The 21,675-nt window shown below is 39.6% G+C and overlaps 1 protein-coding gene across 2 annotated transcripts; it reads left to right on the top strand.

Annotated features, from left to right (window-relative positions):
* Positions 1-4,734: 4,734 nt before the first annotated feature.
* Hmgcs1 (3-hydroxy-3-methylglutaryl-CoA synthase 1) lies at positions 4,735-21,006 on the top strand. Of its 2 annotated transcripts, XM_042690524.1 has the most exons (11): positions 4,735-4,840; positions 9,477-9,535; positions 11,818-12,275; positions 12,621-12,746; positions 13,223-13,387; positions 14,988-15,153; positions 15,768-15,938; positions 16,909-17,015; positions 17,890-18,015; positions 18,218-18,375; positions 19,245-21,006. In XM_042690524.1, exons 3-11 carry the CDS (start codon positions 11,828-11,830, stop codon positions 19,332-19,334), a joined length of 1,557 nt encoding a protein of 518 aa, XP_042546458.1. In that variant the 5' UTR covers positions 4,735-4,840; positions 9,477-9,535; positions 11,818-11,827; the 3' UTR covers positions 19,335-21,006. The 2 variants fall into 2 exon arrangements, with proteins under 2 accessions (XP_042546458.1, XP_042546457.1); XM_042690523.1 differs by lacking the exon at positions 9,477-9,535 and having other exon boundaries at positions 4,769-4,840.
* Positions 21,007-21,675: the final 669 nt, after the last annotated feature.

The raw sequence follows: 21,675 nt of genomic DNA, 5'->3' as shown, positions 1-21,675 counted from the left end.
GTAGCTAGGATTTCTCCCACTAAACTAGATTAGAACAAAAATTGCATCATTCTCTTTTACCACATATGAAGTTCTGAACTTGTATATAATAGTGCTCAATAAAGATTCCTATCGATATATGAGTATCTCCTGACCTGGGAAGCCTTCCTTAGTCACCAATCTGGACTAAATACTCCTCCTCTGAATTCTCATTGTCCTTTAGGCATGCTTCTTTGGCAACATTTGACCTATATAGCTAATTGTCCTCTTTGAGAAATGTTTTTCACACATGTTCCCATAGTAGTAAGGTCTTCAAGGGTAAGATGGGGCAAAGGAAAGGCAAGAAGTAAAACTAGAGCCGAGTGCTGCTGGAAACAACACTAGGATGCTGGGGGGAGTTTGCTCAATCAGCAGGGTTTCAGTCTGGTTTTCAAAAACAATTCTCTAGCTGGCTCAAACCTATCATCTTAGCTACTTGAAAGTTGGAGATATGGATGGTAGCCTGAGGCCAGCCCAGCATAAGCATTCATGAAACTCCATCTCAATCAATGGCTGGGTACAGTGGCATATGCCTGCCATTCTAAGCTACAGGGGAGGTGTGATGACTAGTATCAAGGAGGCTAGGAGCTTCCTTCAACTCCGTAGTGATATGCAGAGGCAATGCAGAGGACAGGAGATAGCTGCAATCGGCATGACAGGGTTAGGGGTTTGGCTGTAAAAAGAGCTGAGGGAATCTAGGGCTGAGGGCTCTCGTGGGGCTGTTGAGGGCAGGCATGGCTAGGGCATCCAATGAAAACTGTGGTGAGTCTTAGTATTCATATCAGAAAAGGGCTGAGCCTTCATCACAGATACAGTATCAATGAGCAAGCTCTATAAATAATGGCCCCTGGATGCCAACTTGCCAGGGCAGACTAAATAAAACTGTTTAAACCAGAAGAAACTGAGATAGTCCTCAACCAGGCCATGCTTTGACCAAAGATTATTACATATCTCTAATTCTTCTGACTCCAGTTCTTCTACTTAAACCTAAAGTTCTGTATCCTAGTGCTATGCCTCTCTTGAATAATAAGTCTCCTTTCTGTGCTCTTCGCCACGATGCCTCTGTTACTTTCACATATTGAGTGACATGTGAAAACCCAAGGAGTTGGGCCTCTGGCCTAGAAGTCTAGTTACATTTTGACTTTGGTGTGAAAGTATGAAACTTACTCCTTGCTGCATTTATTTCTCTCCTTTCTCTTCCATTCTTCAGATTATATTCTCTTTGGGGACAGGGTTTATCCTATCAGTTATGTTTTATGATGTCTAGCATACTTTTTTTTTATGTCTAGCATACTTACAAGCCATAACTAGAAGCTGCAGATGTGGTTTTACATTTTCTGGCAGCACACTAAAAACTAAAAAGATATACATAAATGGATATGTTTAATTGAAGCCCCCTTATACAATTATTTTAAGATAACAATAAAAATATCTAGAAAAAGAAACAGGTAAAAATAATTTAATAATGGATTTTATTTTAAATTAATAGCCAAAATGTTATTGCTACAATAATGTATGTATAAATGCACATCCAATTATTAATGAGCCCGGTGGTGGTGGCTCATGACTGTAATCCTAGCTACTCAGAAGACTAAAATATGAGGATTGTGGTTTGAAGTCAGTATGGCAGGAAAAGTATGTTGAGACTCTTATCTCCAGTTAACCACCAAAAAAACAGAAGTGGAGCTGTGGCTCAAGTATTAGAATGCCAGTCTTGAACAAAACACTAAGGAACAGAGCCCAGGCCCAAGTCCCAGTACCAGCACCAAAAAAAAAAAAAAAGGTTGTGGTGTGCATGCGAGGTTTCAGTATATGGAATCTATCTTATGTGCCATTTATAGTACATCTTACTTTGGACTGCTCTCTTTCAAAGGCTCAGTAGCCATACGTAGTTAGTGTTGGCCTTATGTTAGACAGCGTAAGTCTAATATAATTCTTAGCACAGAACAGGTGATGAGCCAGTGCCAGTGGCTCACGCCTGTAATCCTAGCTACCCAGGAGGCTGAGATCTGAGGATTGCAGTTCAAAGCCAGCCCAGGCAGGAAAGTCTATGAGACTTATCTCCAATCAGAAAACTGGAAGTGGTGCTGTGGCTCAAGTGGTAGAGCACTCGCCTTGAGCTTAAGAGCTCAGGGACAGCACCCAGACCCAGAATTCAAGCCCAACTACCCACCAAAAAAAAAAGAAAAAGAAAGAAAAGATGGTGAAAGTTCAACTGGTGATTTTATAATTCAATAGGTACATTTGAAATACTAAATATTATTATTTTTATGTCTTCCTGCTTCTTAAGAAGCCTCCTTTTTCTCCCCTTTCAAAGTACAACAAATTATAATTTGCAGTGCTTGATCAATATAGTTTAGCATTAAAATTTAAAATAAGACATTTTAACATATCTTAAAGTCTGAATGTCATACATTCAAGTATGACATTATGTTAAAAATTATGGACCAAAAGCCTGTAATGAATATGCTTTTCCCTAAATTGCATGCACTGTATCTGATATATGTGTAGACTAGCATAACCTACGGGCTGTAGAATCTGTCTCATTTTTTAAACTCAATCAAAATGTTCTACATCTACTTACCAGCTTTTCTTCCCAACACTATATAACTATGTTCACTTTGCTAAATTGGAGATTTATTTGATCAAAAGGACAGTCTGTGCTTTGTGGGAATTTCCAGTTTTATAAAACAATAATTTTCATGACTAGCTGGCTATCACTCATGCTTATCATTTCCTATTGTACACTCCTGTAGAACTATTTGCTGTTTTTAAGGTGAAAACTTTATTTTCTTGTGTTTGTTCCTTCAGCTTTTCAATATACTCAGCTTTTCAACTTCCTATCCTGTCTCAAATTTCTATTGATCACAATCAGGCAATGTCTTTACTTTTTTTTTTTTTTTTAGTTTTGTGATTGTATTATGTAGATGGCAATTTAAACTTTGATCTCCACCTCTTCTCCCCACCCCGCCTTTTCCTTTTCCTGCTCCTCCTCCACCCTCCTCTTCTAGGTCCTGGGGCTTAAACTCAGGACTTCATGCTCTCCCTTTGACTCTTTTACACTCTACCACTTGAGCCACATCTCCACTTCTATTTCAGGCCTTCTGCTGGTTAATTGGAGATAAGACTCTCGATTTTTCTGCTCCATTTGGCTTTGAACTTCAATTCTCAGATCCCAATCTTCTGAATAGCTTGATTTACAGGCTTAACCACCAGCATCCAGCTCTTTATTTTTATTCTAGATATGTAGATATGAAAAGACACTGATTCTGCAATAGAATCAATTATGGTGGCGGAGTTTAAACACTATTAAATAGTCCTCTTCCTCCAAGTAACTTACATCACTACTTCACAGTGGTTTTGTTCCCATAGTTTGCAATTCTGCTGCTGAGGATATTTAATTAGTTTAGTATCTCCACAATATAATAAATTTGACATATCTGTAGTTGTGCAAAGCACAGAATTATCTTTATTAACAAAATTCCTGAGTGGTAATGAAATTGAAATGAGAAGAGACAAAATGGTGAGCCTCCCATTCCCCCTAGCATTATATTTTCTCTGTTTGGCCGGGGGACTAGAGTCTATTCTAGGGTCATAATCCTCCCCCGCCCAATTGTGTTATTAGTGCTTGATTTGTCCCTCTTTTCTTGGGAAGTCTTTTTTTTTTTGGGTCCGGTCGTGGGGCCTGAACTCTGGGCCTGGGCGCTGAGGGTAGCACTCTACCACTTGAGCCACAGCGCCACTTCGGCTTTTTTCTTTTTTGCTTATGTGGTGCTGAGGAATCGAACCCAGGGCCTCAGGCATGCAAGGCAAGCGCTCTACCACTGAGCCACCATCCCAGCCCCTCTTGGGAAGTCTTTATCATGCAGAATTGTTATGTTGAAAATGATGGGGCCCTTCTGTTTTTGAGCAATCTTTTATTTGGTATTATTGCACGTTCAACTCAGAAGTTTCAGTGAACCAAGGCCAGATACCTAACAAAAAGTTCCTGGGCTCAAGGTCAAGTCCCCATTGGGGCGACACAGCATACTTCTTCGGACTTCTAACTCCTAAAATATCTCGTTTCAGGAAAAATGATCGCCACAGCAATTTGTATAGAAATTGTGATAGTTTTAAATAGAGGTGGCACTATTTGCCATTTATAAATTGGGTATTTAGAATGTGTACAGATTTCCAAATTCAGATGTATCATTCTGCTTCATCATGTAATCCAGGCTCACTTTTAAGTTCTGGAAACTAGAAAACATTAAAATTGAATTCAAGTATTTCAGAAATCTTACAGGTGCAGCCCTGCTCTGGTTGCCAGGCAACATGACACACTCTGAAGCGGGACTAACCTCCCACACTGGACCATCTCTCCTCAGCGGTGGGACGCCGAGTTTTCATTGGCTTCCATTTCCTCTCATTGAACTCCAATTGGTTGCAGAACCTCTCACTCCGCTCCGGTTGGCTCTCGCTGTCTGTGGCCACTCTGCCATTGGCAGGCGTACTCTCGGGCCACCCCACGTCACTGTCTCACCCCACTTCCTCAGCCCTCGGGCTTTGTCCCCGCCCCTTCACCCGCCCTTCCAGCCACGAGGGAAAACCCTAGCTAGTCACTGCCTTTAGCTCCCTTCCGATTGGCAGAAACCGAACCGAGGGGAGGAGCCTGCCGGACGACTCTGCAGGTTACGATTGGCTGTCGGAGCCACGGTCCCGCCTCCCGCCGACTCCGGGAGTCGGGTGGGTCGGCGGCTATAAAACTGGTGAGTGGAGGGAGGCGTCGCGTACGGTTCTTTCGCGGTCGGGACCTTCTCCTCTGTCTCAGCCTGGTCACATTCGGGTGAGTGTCCCGCGTGAAGGAACAAAGCCGGGCTGCCGAGGCGCTGTGAGGGGGGTGTACTCCGGGAGGAGGCGGTGTCCTTGAGTAGGCCCCAAGGAGCTCGGGGCTCCGGTGCGGACCTGGCCCTGCAGGATGGGGCGCGGAGAGCGGGGTCTGTGCGGGACCTCTTGCCGGAGACGGGGGTCGGCCGGCGGGCGGACAGGCGGGGAGGGGCCGGGGCCTCTGCTCGGCGAGGCCCGTCCCGGTGCGAGCGAAGGGGGCGGAGGGCGTTGAGGGCGAGCCGGGCGTTCTGATGACATCGTCAGGAGTCGAAGGGGCCCGCGGAGGGACTGTGACCGCCCGTGGGGCGAGGGGAGAGGAGGCCGCAGGACCTGCGGGGCGTTCCCGGGGGCCGGGGCTTACGTGGGGACGCCGCTTCGAGGGGACGAGCTGCTTGGATGGAGGCTTGTAGGTTGCCAGGGGGTGTGTCCTGCCGCCACCGTCCGGGAGGATGGAGAGACAGGAAGTGGGCAGCATTCCTTTCCTTCCCTGGTTCATCTGGCCAGATACTGGGGCTGTGTGGACACCTGGTCTGTGGGTGCTTGAGCTCTCTGATTTTGGTCTCCTTCCTATTCTCCACCTGTCTATATGAGTGTGTCTGTCTGTCTTTGATAAAGTAGGTGTCCTCAGTGCTCTGAAATCCCACTCCTGTCTCTCTTTACTAGCTGTAGGACCAAACCTTAGGTGATACAGTGACGTGCTAGACAGGCATTCACAGAACTCTCGCATACGTACATACATGTGAGGTCAAGTGGAGAACATTTCCGACCTGAGCCTATGGAGTCTTCGAAAACATGTGTCCTGCTCTGACCAGTAGTGGAGACAGGATCGCTTTATCCCGCTCTGGAGGAGGAAGGATCTCGGGGACGGGTGTTGTGAGGTTGGCTCTGCTTGTCGTGCTCGCCTCTGTGGCCCTGGCCTGAAGGCATCTTTGGCTTCTTGAGCTGCCCACCTCTGCTGCTCATCGAGCCAGCGCTGCTGCTGGATGATGTGCTGTTGACTAACACGGGCAGTTTTTAGGGGAGGAATCAGGAAAAGCAATGGCAAGATACACAACAAAAGTGAAGACAAATGGATGTATCTATAATTACGATTTTTCCTGCTAAGATGGGGTTTCCATTTTTTGCTGCATGTGGTGTTAGATGGGAACCAGGTTGAAAGTCCTTAACATGTGCAAGTGATTTCTTTCAATTTGCGATATCTAAGCAATTGTGTGTTCTTTGGTCAAACTCACTTATTTTCAGGTAGAGACAGGGCAGGATAGCAATCTTATACGGAGGGAAAGGCTATCTTTCTGGTCTAACCTTAGTAGATAATTTGTCTTAAATTGGTAAGTTACATTCATTTAGTTCATTTCTATACTGGTAATCTTACTGAGGGGAGTATATTAAATTAGAAGTCTATCTCATCTGGGCCTTACCTTTAACTGTATTTCTCTTAACTATTCCTCCTAATTGTTTGTACATCTTGTTTATAACTGTGGGATTGATTTTGATCTATTTTACATGGATCTTTTTGAAAGAAATGAAAAGCCCCACTCATTGATGTAGCGTGGATTTTTCTGGGTCTCTAGAGTGTTTAAGACTACTTGGATCTTCCATAATCCAGTAGAACTTGATGTGGTTGAAGAAGCTTGATATGCTGGATATCAAAATCTTTTGTACATTTACAATTGATGTTAACGAAAAGCAGAGAAAGTATAATACTGTGAATTAGAAAGGCCTACAGTCTTACACTTTGAGATGTCCTAAGAAGGTATATTAATTTTAGATTACAAAGGTTGAGAAACCTGTTGCCTAATGGGAGCATGCTGGGACTAGATTCTTAATTTTTGCATCCTAATACTTAGCACTTGATGCTTCATTGCCAGCTGATTGTAGTTGAAGCAGAGAAAGAGAAACTGGGCTTTCAAAGCTGTCTTCTCTTTGCCATTTGTAGTTGCAGTGGAGGGGCAGGTGTGTATGAGAATTAGAAGACCCAGGAATATTCTCTCCTGAGTCCATTTTAGCTTTCTACAATTTTCAGACTAGGGACCTTGGAACAGTAGAAACAACCAAAAACCTGTCAGTGGGGGTCTGTTGCAAGTACTTGAATCCAAGAGACGTGTCCTCTAATTATTATAACTCCAGACCAATCACTCAAAAAGTGGTAGTTGAGTAACCAGTAGCCTTTGTTCCAAAAGTTCAAAAGAATAGTTCAAATTCTCTCCTAGTGGAAGTTTTAAGAGTATAATATGAACAAGAAGATTGTCGAATAACTAGTTTTCAGTAGAGTTGGCTGTGAAGAATTGTGAATGACATACCTGTATAAGACTGCAAGTCCCTGATTAGAAACTTCCAGACTTAAGTGGGGAAACTTTTAGAAAAGGTAGCTTTGACCAGGGCCTTGAAATAAGAATAGAATTTCATAGGCAGAGCAGTAATTCTAGAGAAAGGCAGGGATGGCCTTTCTTATTATAGTTATCTGCACCAGAATAGTTTCTTTCTTCCTTTTTTTCCTTTTCTAGCCTGGGTGCTTTGCTTGCTTTCCCCTCCCTACCTCCCTCCTTTCTTTCTCTCCCTTCCTTCCTTCTTTCCTTCCTTCCTTTTCCCACTGGTACGGAGGTTTGAATTCAGATTCTTTTTTTTTTCTTTTTGCTTATGTGGTGCTGAGGAATCGAACTGGGGGCCTCATGCATGCAAGGCAAGTGCTCTACCACTGAGCCACCTTCCCAGCTCCTGAATTCAGATTCTTGTAATTGCTGGGCTTGCTTGTTTTGATAGATTTTGCTTGCATGATTTTAAAGTTACTAATTCATTCTCAATTTCCTGACTTTCTTCCCAATAGCATAAAGCTTAGTTTATAACTGCTTATAGTTTATCATGAAACAAAAATGTTTACTAGATTAATTTATCTGACTTATGTTGCTTTAAGGTGAAGGCTAATTATGTTTGTCCCCCTCCCCCTAAACACCAAAAATTATCTCAATTTACAGAGGACAAAAACATAATTTGATATAATAAATAATAAATGATAGGTTATTTTTGAAGTCTGTATATAATGCTGTCATGAAAGAGACCCCTTTTAAATGGAGCAATCCATCTTTTCCTATGTAACTCAAGATTTACTTCATTTGGTGAGGAGAAGTAAACTTAATTAATGAAGTAAGGGGAACAAAAACCAAGTGGAGTTCTCAATGATGTAATCATGTGAAAGAAAGCTTTCTTAAAAGCATTTGCATTGTTTTATTATAATTGGGCAAAGGCAAATGCTAAAATTTCCCAGTAATTAGAATGAAGAAAATTGTGTGAAATAACTGTCTAAACTAATAGCCTTCAAAACAGACTGAATAAAATGTTCCAAAGTCCCTTTTTCAAATTTCTTCCATGTAATTTTCACACAAACACTAAGGTGAGAAAATTTTCTAAAATGGTGGGAAGCGCCAGGCACCTGTTGCTCACACCTGTAATCCTACCTACTTAGAAGTCTGAGATTACCATTTGAAGCCAGCCCTGACAGCCAAGTCAGAAGATTTATCACCAGTTAACTACCATCAAGCTAGAAGTAAAGCTGTGGCTCAACCAATGGAGCACTAGCCTTAAAAGAGAAAAAGCAAAGAGATAGCCCTAGTATAGACATATGAAACAAAACAAACCAAAACAAAAAAAAAAAGGGATGCTGAGATCTGAAGATTGCAGTTCAAAGAATACCTCCAATTAACCACCAAATTGCTGGTTATGGAGCTGTAGCTTACGTGGTAGAGCCTTGAGCAAAAACGAACTCAGTGCCCAGACCCTGAGTTCAAGCTCAAAGACAGGCACCAAAAAAGAAGAGATTGGGGAGGATGGTGGTATTGAAAAATATAAGTATAACATTGAATAAATGAAAATGAATAGTGAACTGAAAAGGGCAGGAAGACATTAGGTTCACTTTACAGATGAGGAAACAATTCAGAGAGGCACAAATTGCACCTCGTAAATACAAAGTAAACTCTTAAATGTCTCTTTAATACAGACATTTACTGGCACAGTACAAGTTATTTACATTTCTTTGTTCCCAGTTCTTGATAATCCAAATTTAGAAGATTGCAACTTTCCCAGCATCACTACTGATTTAAAGCCTGAATGTGTGGTAATGATCTTACTATTATTTTCATTCATAGGACTGAACTTAACTAGTATAAGAATAAGGGGGACAAAAGTCTTGTGAACTTGCCAGGAACAGTGGTTCACACCTGTAATCCTAGCTACTGAGAAGGCTGAGATCTGAGGATGGTGGTTCGAAGCCAGGCTGGGCAGAAAAGTCTGAGAGGCTTAACTCCAGTAAACTACTAAAAAAAAAATGCTGGAAGTGGTGCTGTGGCTCAAGTGGTAGAGCACTAGCCTTGAGCACAAAGAGGATCAGGGACAGTACCCAGGACTGGCAAAAAAAGAAAAGGAAAAAGTCTTATAAACTTTAAGTACCATTTGTTTCCTAAGCACATGCCAAATTCTTTTTTATATAATGTAATTGACTAGGAACATGACTTGTTTTGCCTTACTTCGAACTGAAGTCATAGTACTTTTAATTTGTGTTACAATTTATGACTTTAAAAGAAGTTCTTATTTGAAATTCCTAGTGCCCGAAGGAGGAAGCAGTGACAGACCTGGAGACTGCAGTTCTCAGTCCTTCGCACAGGTATGGCACCATGTCACGCTACCAAGGAAGTGTCCTCCTCCAGGGCAGCATAGTCATGTGTGTGTGCTGTTTATTCTTAAAACTTTCCAGAGTTACAGCTTCTCTTGAAAATGAGGCCAATGCCATAGTGCTTCCCAAGACTCTCTAATTTTGTGTTTAAAAATAAGAAAGTATAGATAATAAAATGTAATCACATGAACTACTTAATCAGAAACAATCACATATAAACATGTCTACCAATAATGCCTTTTATTTATTTATAATGACTCATTTGTATAAAGGGGTCTCACTGGGATTTCCACACATGCATGTAATGTGCTTTGATCAAATTCATCTCCTTTATTACTCTTTCCTGCTCCCTTGGATAGTTGTTACTAGATGAGAAGAATAGTAGGAGGATTTTATTTTGTATTCAATGTCTGCCGTAGTCCAGAAACTGTTTCTGTTCTCCAAAAAAACCCTTTGTCTAGTGCAAAGAGGCTGAACCTAAATGATGGAGAAACTTGGGAGGAGTTGGGCAATAGCATCTTGTTTGAGCTTGGCCTTGCACTCTTGTTCAAGGCTGGTACTATAACACTAGAGCCATTCTTCTACGCTGGCAGTATCTGTGGGAGAGTGAAGGCAAGAGAGCTCAATTCAGGTGGCATGGTCGTACTATTGAGGAGATAGTCACGGGCGTGCCTTGCACCCACATCCTCAACTGCTTTCCCTGCTTGCCTTTTACTTCTTTTTTTCAATATTGTTTGCTTCATTTTTCCTTTTCCAGTTATCTTATGCTTACAGGTTTATTCCTAGGAGTTTATTGGTTCATTTCATACCTTGGGTCAGGCAGTCCTTTATTTCTTGACTCTAGAAATAGGACTTGTAGCAACTTTCATCCACCAGAGGGGGCAAACAGTCATTTTAGGAAGGAATGGCTTCTGTCCTCTGTTAGTACTTTGAAGATTTAGGACATGTAAAGAATTCTATGATAGGGGCTGGGAAGGTGGCTCCGTGGTAGAGCGCTTGCCTTGCATGCATGAGGCCCTGGGTTCAGTTCCTCAGCACCACATAAGCAAAAAGAAAAAAGCCGCAAGTGGCATTGTGGCTCAAATGGTAGAGCGCTAGCCTTGAGCTGAAGAGCTGAGGGACAGTGCCCAGGCCCAGAGTTCAGGCCCCACAACCAGACCCCCCCCCCAAAAAAAAAAAAAAAAAGAATTCTATGATATACTTTTTTTTCTCTCTCCTTGGAGAAGAAAAAGAAACTTTATATATTTTATTCATCTTGTTTTTTTTAAATTGCAAATAGAATACTGGGAAAATTTTTGAAGTATCCTGATTAACTCCTTGTGGCAATAACCTCTTACTGTGTCCTATTGTTTCATTGTATCTTATTGTTACACTAAAAGTATCAATGGAGAGGTGAAATTCTGCCACCTGAGTATATTATCCAACTTAAAAAATTGAGTTGTAGAATTTTTAGACATAAAAGGGCTATACTACTACTCAAAGCCTGATATTTTACTGGCCCTGTTATGTTATAGCTGGGCTCTGGTTAGAATGTCAGCAGAAGGAATCAAGTAAGAATGGAAGGTATGTGGGGGTGGGGGGCGTTTCTGATTTCAACTCAAAGTCATAAGTGTTGGTACTGGTGATTCTAACAGCTTCCGTAGGAGTATGTGCTCTCAGAGGCTGAAGAACTAGCCCCTTTAATTTCTTTAGCCCAGCCTAAAATTGTATAACTATTCCCCTAGATTCAACCCCTTTTACTGGAAATGTTGCAAATAATTTCGCATTTCTTGACTATTACAACCTTTTAAATCCATTGACACTCTGGTAGGTTAAATGACTTTGCCCATGGGCTTATAACAACTGTCTTGAAAACTAGTAAATTTTATTATTTCTGATAAGTTTAGACAGTGACAGATTCATTTAAACTTTCATGATGATAAGGAATGGGTCTCTTAACAATATCTGTTTGATTAGTTAGCCATATTTGTAAACTGACAAATTTTATAGGTTTTTGTTACAATGTAGAAGAATCTAATAATCATATTTTAATAATCTAGTAATCATGTTTTAAGTTTAAAGTTGCTCAATTTTTAATGAAGTGAATCTTTCTAAAAGTGTTCATTTTAAAGGGTAGCATTGTGTTTATAGATAGAGATATATAGATAGAGATATACACACAATGTATGAACCTTGGAGAAACTAAACTAATATTCCAGGTGATTAATTAATTCAAGTCTGTTAACCTATTACCTAAAGCCATGTATGTTTGTTTCTGTTTTTTCTTTCTGCAGCTCTTTCACCATGCCTGGGTCACTTCCTTTGAATACAGAAGCTTGTTGGCCAAAAGATGTGGGAATCGTTGCCCTTGAAATCTATTTTCCTTCTCAATATGTTGATCAAGTAGAGTTGGAAAAATATGATGGTGTAGATGCTGGCAAGTATACTATTGGCTTAGGCCAGGCCAAGATGGGCTTCTGTACAGATAGAGAAGATATCAATTCTCTTTGCCTGACTGTGGTTCAGAATTTGATGGAAAGAAACAACCTTTCCTATGATTGTATTGGGCGGTTAGAAGTTGGTACAGAGACAATCATTGACAAATCAAAATCAGTGAAGACAAACTTAATGCAGCTGTTTGAGGAGTCCGGGAATACAGATATAGAAGGAATTGATACGACGAATGCGTGCTATGGAGGAACAGCTGCTGTCTTCAATGCTGTTAACTGGATCGAGTCCAGCTCTTGGGATGGTAAGTTATTTGCCTGTCTTCTAGAAAACTGGGGGGAAAGCACAAAACCCATTACTTTTCCATGAGGATGGATAGACTCCAACGACCAATTGCCCTACATAGAATGTTAATCTTGTGAAAGTTTTACTGGTTATGCTTATTCAGATATACTTGGGAGAATGTCTCTGATTTTCAGTTTATCTGTATTGTAAATTGATTATCTTATTGTGACAAATGCTCGATTTAAAATTTAGTCAAAAGAACTTTTCCTTTATCAAAGTTGGAGTCACCCCTGTGGAAAAAAATATGATAGTTTACATGTACAATATTTACAGTGCACTCACTCACGAAATGGTATTTTTTCAGGACGGTACGCACTGGTTGTTGCAGGAGATATTGCTATATATGCCACAGGAAATGCCCGACCTACAGGTGGAGTTGGAGCTGTGGCTCTGCTAATTGGCCCAAATGCTCCTTTAGTTTTTGAGCGTGGTGAGTATTTAGGAGAACATTAATTTTTTTATTTTGTTTATTGACATACTCTCCTGATACATTTGAAAATAGAAGTTGCCGCTTACTGAGCGTTCATTAGACACAGACACAGCCTACTAAGTGCTTTGTGTGTGTTATTTAATCTTAGAACAGTTTTATGATACGTATACTCTCACCCCCACTTTACAGAGAAGTAAAATGGCTTAAAGTAGGATATGAGTAATAACATGCATTAGTAACTTGCCATAGTCACTGGCAAGTTTCATTTGTCTTCAGTATAGTTACTGTGATCTCCTATATAGACTTAGGGAATTCACATGAAAAATATATGCCAAAGAAGTCTTAGGTATTGTTATGTTTCAGTTATATTGGTTTCATCTTATGCATTTTCTGAAGATCCTTTGACAATGCAGTATACTTAAACTAAACGTAAACCTCAAGAAGCAAAAATAGACATCTTCTCTTTTGTCCACTAGGGCTTCGTGGGACACATATGCAACATGCCTATGACTTTTACAAGCCTGATATGCTTTCTGAATATCCCATAGTAGATGGAAAACTCTCCATACAGTGCTACCTCAGCGCACTAGACCGCTGCTATTCTGTCTACCGCAAAAAGATCCGAGCCCAATGGCAGAAAGGTGGGTTTTACTCTTGAGTTTTCCTAGAGGTTTTGGCATTTGTGAGAGCAGTGTAACATGTTATGGGTCTTAAGTGAGAAACTACTTTGTGAACAATCTTTATTCGTGGCTTTTACATGTTTTTCTTCATCTACCAAACAGTCTTTTCTGAGAACAAGTGATGTACATTGAAATAAGTTTTGAAAATGAGATATAGCTCTGGTTAATTTACTTTTTTTTTTTTTGTTTTTGGTCGGTCGTGGGGCTTGAACTCTGGGCCTGGGCGCTGTCCCTCAGCTCTTCAGCTAATGGCAAGTGCTCTACCACTTGAGCCACAGCATCAATTCTGGTTTTCTGGTGGTTAATTGGAGATGAGAGTGTCATGGATTTTTCCTGCCTGGGCTGGCTTTGAACTGCGATCCTTAGATCTCAGTCTCTTGAGTAGCTAGATTATAGGCATGAGCCACCGGTGCCCAGCTAGTTTACTTTTTACAAACAAAGTAACTTAAGCCTGCCATGGTGGCACATATAAGTAATCCCAGCACTTGGGATTGTGAGTTCAAAGGCAACCTGGGCTTATACAATGAGACCGTGTCTCAAAAAACTAGTAATAATTTGTTGGCCCTTGACCTATGAATTTGTATTTCTTTATTTAACTCTGAAAATGTTCTTGATGGGGTAATGCATGCTTATAATCCCAGCTACTCAGGAAGTGGATACATAATGGTTCAAGTCCAACTTGGACAAAAAGTTAGATCCCCATCTCAACAAATAATCTGGGCATTGTGTCACACTCATTCCAGTTCTACTTATGGGGGCATAAGTAGAAGGATCACAGTGTGAGTTCAGCCCCAAGCAAAAATGTGAGACCCTATCCTAAAAACAACTAAAACAAGAGATGTTGGGTATGTGAGGCCCTGAGTCCAGACCTCAGAACGGTCAATAATAGTATTAACCATAGCAATAAGAAACATTAAGGAATTAAGGACTAGTATAAGAAATACATTGTTATAAGAAAAACTCTAACAATGTATAATACTATTAATTATTATATATGCTATACTATTTATACTTCTTAACAATATATTTAAAATACATTTTTTAACAGTAGGTTTTTCAAGAATCCAATGATCATTTTTCTCCTAGGACCCAGAGTAAGAAGTACACTTTAGGGCTGGGATGTAGCTCAGTGGCAGAGCGTTTGCCTAATAAGTGCAACACCATAGGTTTGATCCCCAGTACCAAAGAAGAAAGGACCAAGAAAAAAATGACATATGTTTGTGTTAAACTACTTGATACTAGTTACCCATGCTTGAAAATAGCCAGTTTGCTATGTTTCTTCTTAATTTTAGTTAGAACAACAAACAAAAATTGGTGCTGAACCACTGAGTTTGTTATATAACCTGTTGATGTGTTATGATTCTGGAATTTGAAAATCAGTGATGTATAGATTGTCCATCTCTGTATGTCTTTTACTGTACATTTTAAATTGTAGACATTTCATTATACAAGAGATTTAGATTGCTATTTCAAGATCTAAAAACCTCACAAAAAAGTCAAGTTGTAAAATTCATGGCTTATATAAAATAGAAATATAGGTTTGTTCCTTGGTCTTTTTCAGAGGGAAAGGATAAAGATTTTACCTTAAATGATTTTGGCTTCATGATCTTTCACTCACCATATTGTAAACTGGTTCAGAAGTCTCTAGCTCGGATGTTACTGAATGACTTTCTTAATGACCAGAACAGAGATAAAAATAGCATCTATAGTGGCTTGGAAGCCTTTGGGTAAGTGGCACTGTTGTGGTGGTTTCCCTTCGTTAGTTTAATCTTTTAAATTCATCAAAGAAGAAATTGAGTCCTAGAGAGGTGGAGACTTACCTACATGAAGGCTTTATCATTTTTACCATGTTTTCACTTCTCTCTTTTAGCTCCACTCTCATTGGTACTATAGTAATAGCACCATAAAAGTGCCTATCGAACTTGCCTTGTGCCCATACCACTCTACTGGAGTCTGGTTTCTTACTGTTTAGTTCTCTAGTATGTCATGCATGCACACCTAAGTCTACTTCTCCCCATCTTGTCCCTTCTCCATTTGATGAACTAAAACTTTTCAAATCTTAGTTCCTATGCTGTGGGCTTGAAATAGGATTTGTATTGTTTTGATAAGTCTACTAACTCATAAGTTGTCTTTCCTCGACTATAACAAATTGAGAAAAAGAATTATACAGTGTTTACAACTGCTAAGATAGTAGTTAATATATTTCCACTTGACTTTTAATAAATGAGAAAATAGACTCATATATTCACAGATTTAAATATTATATTAATTGGGTCCATTGTCTAATATATTAAAAATACAGTTATTGCACATTAAGAATTGTTTATCTGAAATCTTCCAGGGATATTAAATTAGAAGACACTTACTTTGACAGAGATGTGGAAAAGGCATTTATGAAGGCTAGTTCTGAACTATTTAACCAGAAAACAAAGGCATCTTTGCTTGTATCAAATCAAAATGGAAACATGTATACATCTTCAGTATATGGTTCACTTGCTTCTGTTCTAGCACAGTAAGTATGGATTTCAGCTACTTTACCTGCCCCCATCCTCCCCCCCCCCCCATTTCTGGTAATGTTAGATTTAAGAACAACCAGGCATCAGGCATGTGGGTAGCTCACAAAATGCTATTTTATTAGTCTTTCCAGTCTATTGTTTTCTGTTGATGAAGAATATGTGGGTTGAAAAGAACATGTGGGTTGAGGATTTGTCCACAATACTTTTTAATTTCACACTGGGTTTGCTTCCTTAATCTCTGTTCTCATGGTTCTAATATTATTGATCTATAGTTGAACCACAAGTTCTTGGTTGATGGAATCACTTACCTTGTGGATTAATAATTTTAATAAGTCCCATTATTCCCCTGAAGATGAAACGGTTTTCATCTACTCACTGTAATGCTAAAGCTTTTCACATGCCCTACTGAAATACTGAAACTAAGATAGTTATTGAAGAATATCGTTTTGCTGGGTATGGTCTGAACCCCTGTAATCCCAGCACTTAGGAGGCTGGTTATGAGTTTGAAAGGCCAGCCAGGGCTGTCTCCAAAAAAGAAAAGAAGAAGAAAAAAGCTTAAAGTTAGGTCTCACTTTGAAGCTATAGTAGGTTTGGGATCAATTAAGTTTGTTCTTTTGTGTTGAAGGTACTGGGGATTGAATGGACTCAGGGTCTTATGATGGTTCTTCCACTTGAGCCATGCCTCTAGTCCCTTTTTGCTTTGGTTATTTTCAAGGTCAGATCTTTCTTTATATCTGGGCATATTCCTGCTCGTGCTTCCTTGTGTCTCTAGGGATGACAAGTATGTGCCACTGTGCTCAGCCATTGGTTGTGATAGAGTTTCACAAATTCTTATGCCTCTTCCCACCTCCAGCTGTGATCTCCTGATCTCTGACCCCCAAAGTAGCTAGGATTCCAGGCAGGATCTACCGGGCCCAGCTCAATTAAGCTTCTCAGCACTTTTTTTTTTTTTTTAACCCTACCCAGGTACTCCCCGCAGCAGTTAGCAGGGAAGAGGATTGGTGTGTTCTCTTATGGTTCAGGCTTGGCTGCTACCTTGTACTCTCTTAAAGTTACACAAGATGCCACACCAGGTAAATGCTAAATCTCTCAACAAGGAATATATTGAGAGCCAGGCTCCAGTGGCTCATGTTGGTAATCCCAGTTATTCAGGAGGCTGAGATCTGAGGTTCATGGCTTGAACCCAGCCCAGGCAGAAAAGTCCATGAAACTCTTTTTCTCTAACCACCAAGAAAAAGCCAGACGTGGAGCTGTGGCTTAATTAGTAGAGCACTAACCTTGAGCAAAGTTCAGGGACAGTGCCTAGATTCTGACTTCAAGCTCCAATACCAGCAAAAAAAAAAAAAAGGTATTAAGAATTCACTGTGATGAGACTGCTTCTGCAATCTTCTTAAACAAGCCTTTGAGTCCACCCCATAGATCATTACAACATTTTAATATTCTTTAGGTCTCTTAGCCTGTTCAGATGTTCACATTCTACTTAAAAAGCTGCTTTGACTGGATAACGAATAGATCAATTTCAACAGGTTTTATGGTCTTGGCTATATTTTAGAAAACTTTTGTGCCTTCTCTGAGCAAGAAGGAGTAAAAACATTAGGAAAAACAAATGAAAACTTGGAAGCATTTAAAATTATACCATACGTTAAATACAGAAAAGTTATTTATAATTTCAAACATCACCTATTTCCTAACTTTGTGTACTACCTAACACCACTTTATATCTTAACTAAATAAGATATCTAAAAGACAAAAGAAATTGTTTTCATTTGTCAACATTTAATCCAGGTTTCTTAGATGTTAGTTTTATTCTTTTAATATTGAAATTATTACTCTTTTTATTACCGTCAAGTAGTTGTACACATGGGTTTTAATTTAACATGCTGGTTTTAAAATAAGTAAGTACAGTACATCTTTATTAATTTCACTCCATGAAATTTCCTCTTTTAGGGTCTGCTCTTGATAAAATAACAGCAAGTTTGTGTGATCTTAAATCAAGACTAGACTCAAGAACTTGTGTGGCTCCAGATGTTTTTGCTGAAAACATGAAGCTCAGGGAAGACACTCATCACTTGGGTAAAATATTAAATTGTGTTTAAATAAAACTGACTAGAGGGCTATGATAACATTAATACATAAGATATAAAGGTAGCAAAGCTCTTTTTAGTATTAATCTGGTTTTAGTGACAATTGTAGAGAAATATGAAAATTCTTTATCCTTTGTTTTATTACCAGATGCGTTATAACTAATTTTTAATCTCTTCTGCCTTTCCTTTAGCCAACTATATTCCCCAGTGTTCAATAGACTCACTGTTTGAAGGGACATGGTACCTAGTTAGAGTGGACGAGAAGCACAGGAGGACGTACGCTCGACGCCCTTCACCAAACGACCACACTTTGGACGAAGGACTCGTACATTCAAACATAGCAACTGAGGTACATAAAGCTCCTTGTCTTCTTTCATGGGATAAGTTTCTAACATCCTGATCTCAGAGTCAGTAAAGCAGAATACTTTAGAGCAAGGGCTGTGGGATTATATTCTAGCGGAGCCATTTCCAGTGGCATAAAGTACATGCTAAGTACTAGATTGTCACAATTTAAGAATTTTTGAAGGGCCGGGTGCTGGTGGCTCACGCCTGTAATCCTAGCTACTCAGGAGGCTGAGATCTGAGGATCGCGGTTCAAAGCCAGCCCGGGCAGGAGAGACTGTGAGACTCCTATCTCCAATAAACCACCAGAAAACCGGAAGTGGCACTGTGGCTCAAGTGGTAGAGCGCTCGCCTTGAGCTGAAGAGCTGAGGGACAGTGCCCAGGCCCAGAGTTCAAGCCCCACGACCGACCCAAAAAAAAAAAAAAAAGAATTTTTGAAGGAAGACTGTCTAGAAGACTCATTTTTGTGGTTTGTGTGTTGGTGAGTGAGAAGTAGGAATAGGGTATAAGTTTGAAGTTGTTTATAATCTCTGCTTATCCCAATTTTGATAAATGCATAATCTGGCTATTTGAAAAATATTAGGTAGCAAGTCAAGCAAGTATTTGAATTGCAAATATAAGAAGTAACCAGTAAAATACTGTGCAGCCTTCCTTTCCTCTCATTTACTTTCTGGATAATTAAGAGTCAATTCACTGTAAGGTGAGGAATGAAGATTTCATTTCCTAAAACAGAAAGCTATATAGAATTCATATGTAGCATGAACCTTTCCAAAATGACCTCATACTAGCTCCTTTATAAGAAGAATGTCAATGAAAGCCATGATTCTTGGGAGAATAAGAGAAGACAGTCAACACCTACTTTCTTGTCATTTCAGCATATTCCAAGCCCTGCTAAGAAAGTGCCAAGACTCCCAGCGACCGCAGCAGAACCTGAGGCAGCTGTCATTAGTAACGGTGAACATTAAGACATGCTGTGAGGGGCAAGACTTCGCGGTGGGTTGGGCTTGGGGTGGGGTGTGGGCATGATGGTAGGAATGGGATGCCCGGGGACAGTTTTAAAGAATTACATGTTTAAATTGTTATGTGACTGACACAGAGCCTAGAAAACTGTCATGTTATTGGAAAAGTGTCTACGCAATTTGCTAACATGCTTCATATTGTGGTCTGGCCAACGCTAAATGTACTCAAATGATGTTAAGGGCTCTGTATAACTTTATACCTCTTTGGCCATTTATATGCATGAAGTATAGTTTTTAAATATGGTATCCATCGTGTGCTTCTGTTAAAGCAGAGGTACTCTAGTTATGAATTTAAAACACAGGATTTTATACTTTGAACAAACAAGATTACTGAAAGTACCTGTGGCTTTTAAAAACCTTTTCTAGCTTGGGTACTGTGGACTTAACATGTGAAATGCACAAACCCTGCTTGAAAATAAACAGTAAGACAAATATTCTGGTTTTGTAAGATTTGTAAACTTTATAAAGAAGCAGAAAAGAGGATTATAATGGTTCTGGAATCTGGCTATTGATTGAAGTCAGGTTAGCAGTAACGAACATTACAATATTGACCTCTGAGCAGAGATATTAGCCGTAAGCAGGCTTCTGGTAGAGAAATAGAAAACACAGTTTGTCTACACATTGTGGATACAGGAATTGTGAGTTCAATATGATTACGCTCAGCAATATTGAGACATTATTGCAGGGGTATGTGAGAAAGCTTGTTGCAATCCTTCTTTGCACCTTATTTTAAAGGGTAAATGAGCATTTTCTTTTTGGCTGCCTTTTTAAATTTAAGTAGGAAGGATGGGGCAAGGCGTTATTAAGTTACTTATGCTTCAGTGTTACAAATCCAGTTTATGGACTGACAAATTTATGCTGTAAGATTTCTTTTAGTTTTTGTTTTGTTGGTGTGTATTTTTGTTTTATATCTGTTCAATGAAAATAACAAGGCATAACTCAAGTTTATACATAATATGACTAGCCAAAAAAAGTATTCCACTTCAAGATCTGGAAGAACTTAGAAAGTTTTTCTTAGACTTTTCACCTTGAAAAAAAAAAAAACCCACAAAAACTTATCACATTGGATGAATAAGGTTAGTAGAAAGTTTTGTAGATGTTTTTGGTGCTGAACTATGACATGAGCCTTATAGATTGTAAAATAGAGATAGTTGGAACTAATGTACAGAATTTTTTAAACTTTACTTGCTTTTAAATTCTGTGAAGTTTCAGTTATCTAAAATAAACATACATGGTTTAGAAATGTAATGTTTCAGATTGCAAGGTAATATGTAATGTAGTGTTTGTAAGATACTCTAATATTAATTGTAGTATTTTGATTTGTACAGTTGTAACTTGTTAAAATGACCTCATTTTAAGATCCACTGATGTAGATTAATAATGTAAGCTCAGATTTAAAGAATGGTGGGGAAATGATGCATGTAATACTTTTGCAAGTATTGGACGCTCTGTATGTTTTAAAAGAGTAACTTAACAATTGGGTGCCAAGAAATGGGTTTTCTCAAAGTCCATTGCCGGCAATGGGCAAGCCTGGTAATAGTGGCACAGAACATTAACCACACACCTTTTCACAGTGAGGTGAATAACTCTGAAATAAAGTTTTAGAGAAATATTTCAAGTACTTGAGTAGTCTTTTTTCCTTTCTGAATAATGTTATTTTTTAATATGTTTTAAGTGTTGCATAGTTCATACATTTACTCACCCCTTCCACAAACATTTGAAAATCGTAACCAAGGCACTCTGGGATGCCAGATACAAAGGAGTGGACCATGTGATCCATCTAGCCTTGTCTTAAAGGAGACATCTGTCTAATATGGATTTTTTTCTTTGGTATTGCTGAAGATTGAACTCAGGGCCTTTGGAATACTGGGTAAATACTCTACCCCTGAGCTATATCCTCTGCTGAAAGAATCTATAGTGTTTTCTTATACTGCTTAAGAGAAATGAATTCCCAAATTGAGTGGTGCATATAAAAATGTTATATTGGGCTGGGAAGGTGGCTCAGTGGTAGAGTGCTCGCCTTCCATGCAAGAGGCCCTGGGTTCAGTTCCTCAGCACCACATAAGCAGAAAAAGCCAGAAGTGGCACTGTGGTTCAAGTGGTAGAGAGCTAGCCTTGGGCTGAACTGCTGAGGGACAGCACCTAGGCCCAGAGTTCAGGTCCCACAACTGACCCTCCCCCCTCCCAAAAAAAAAAAAATTATTTATGCAGTGAGTTACTGTGCTTTTCTAAAATCAAAACCTTAGACTAAACATTGGAAATTCCAGAAAAGTGAATTTTACAGCAA

Source organism: Dipodomys spectabilis, unplaced genomic scaffold (genome assembly GCF_019054845.1).
Source record: "Dipodomys spectabilis isolate Male_0828 unplaced genomic scaffold, ASM1905484v1 ptg000138l, whole genome shotgun sequence".
NCBI classification, from domain to species: domain Eukaryota; kingdom Metazoa; phylum Chordata; class Mammalia; order Rodentia; family Heteromyidae; genus Dipodomys; species Dipodomys spectabilis.
This window is presented reverse-complemented; position numbering and strand designations above follow the sequence as displayed.

Excerpts from the sequence above, each read along its gene's own strand:
- Hmgcs1 (XM_042690524.1), top strand. The coding sequence starts at position 11,828 with ATGCCTGGGTCACTTCCTTTGAATACAGAAGCTTGTTGGCCAAAAGAT. Across the intron at positions 17,016-17,889 it reads TACACAAGATGCCACACCAG|GGTCTGCTCTTGATAAAATA; the intron begins GTAAATGCTAAA and ends TTCCTCTTTTAG. Across the intron at positions 18,016-18,217 it reads GGAAGACACTCATCACTTGG|CCAACTATATTCCCCAGTGT; the intron begins GTAAAATATTAA and ends CCTTTCCTTTAG.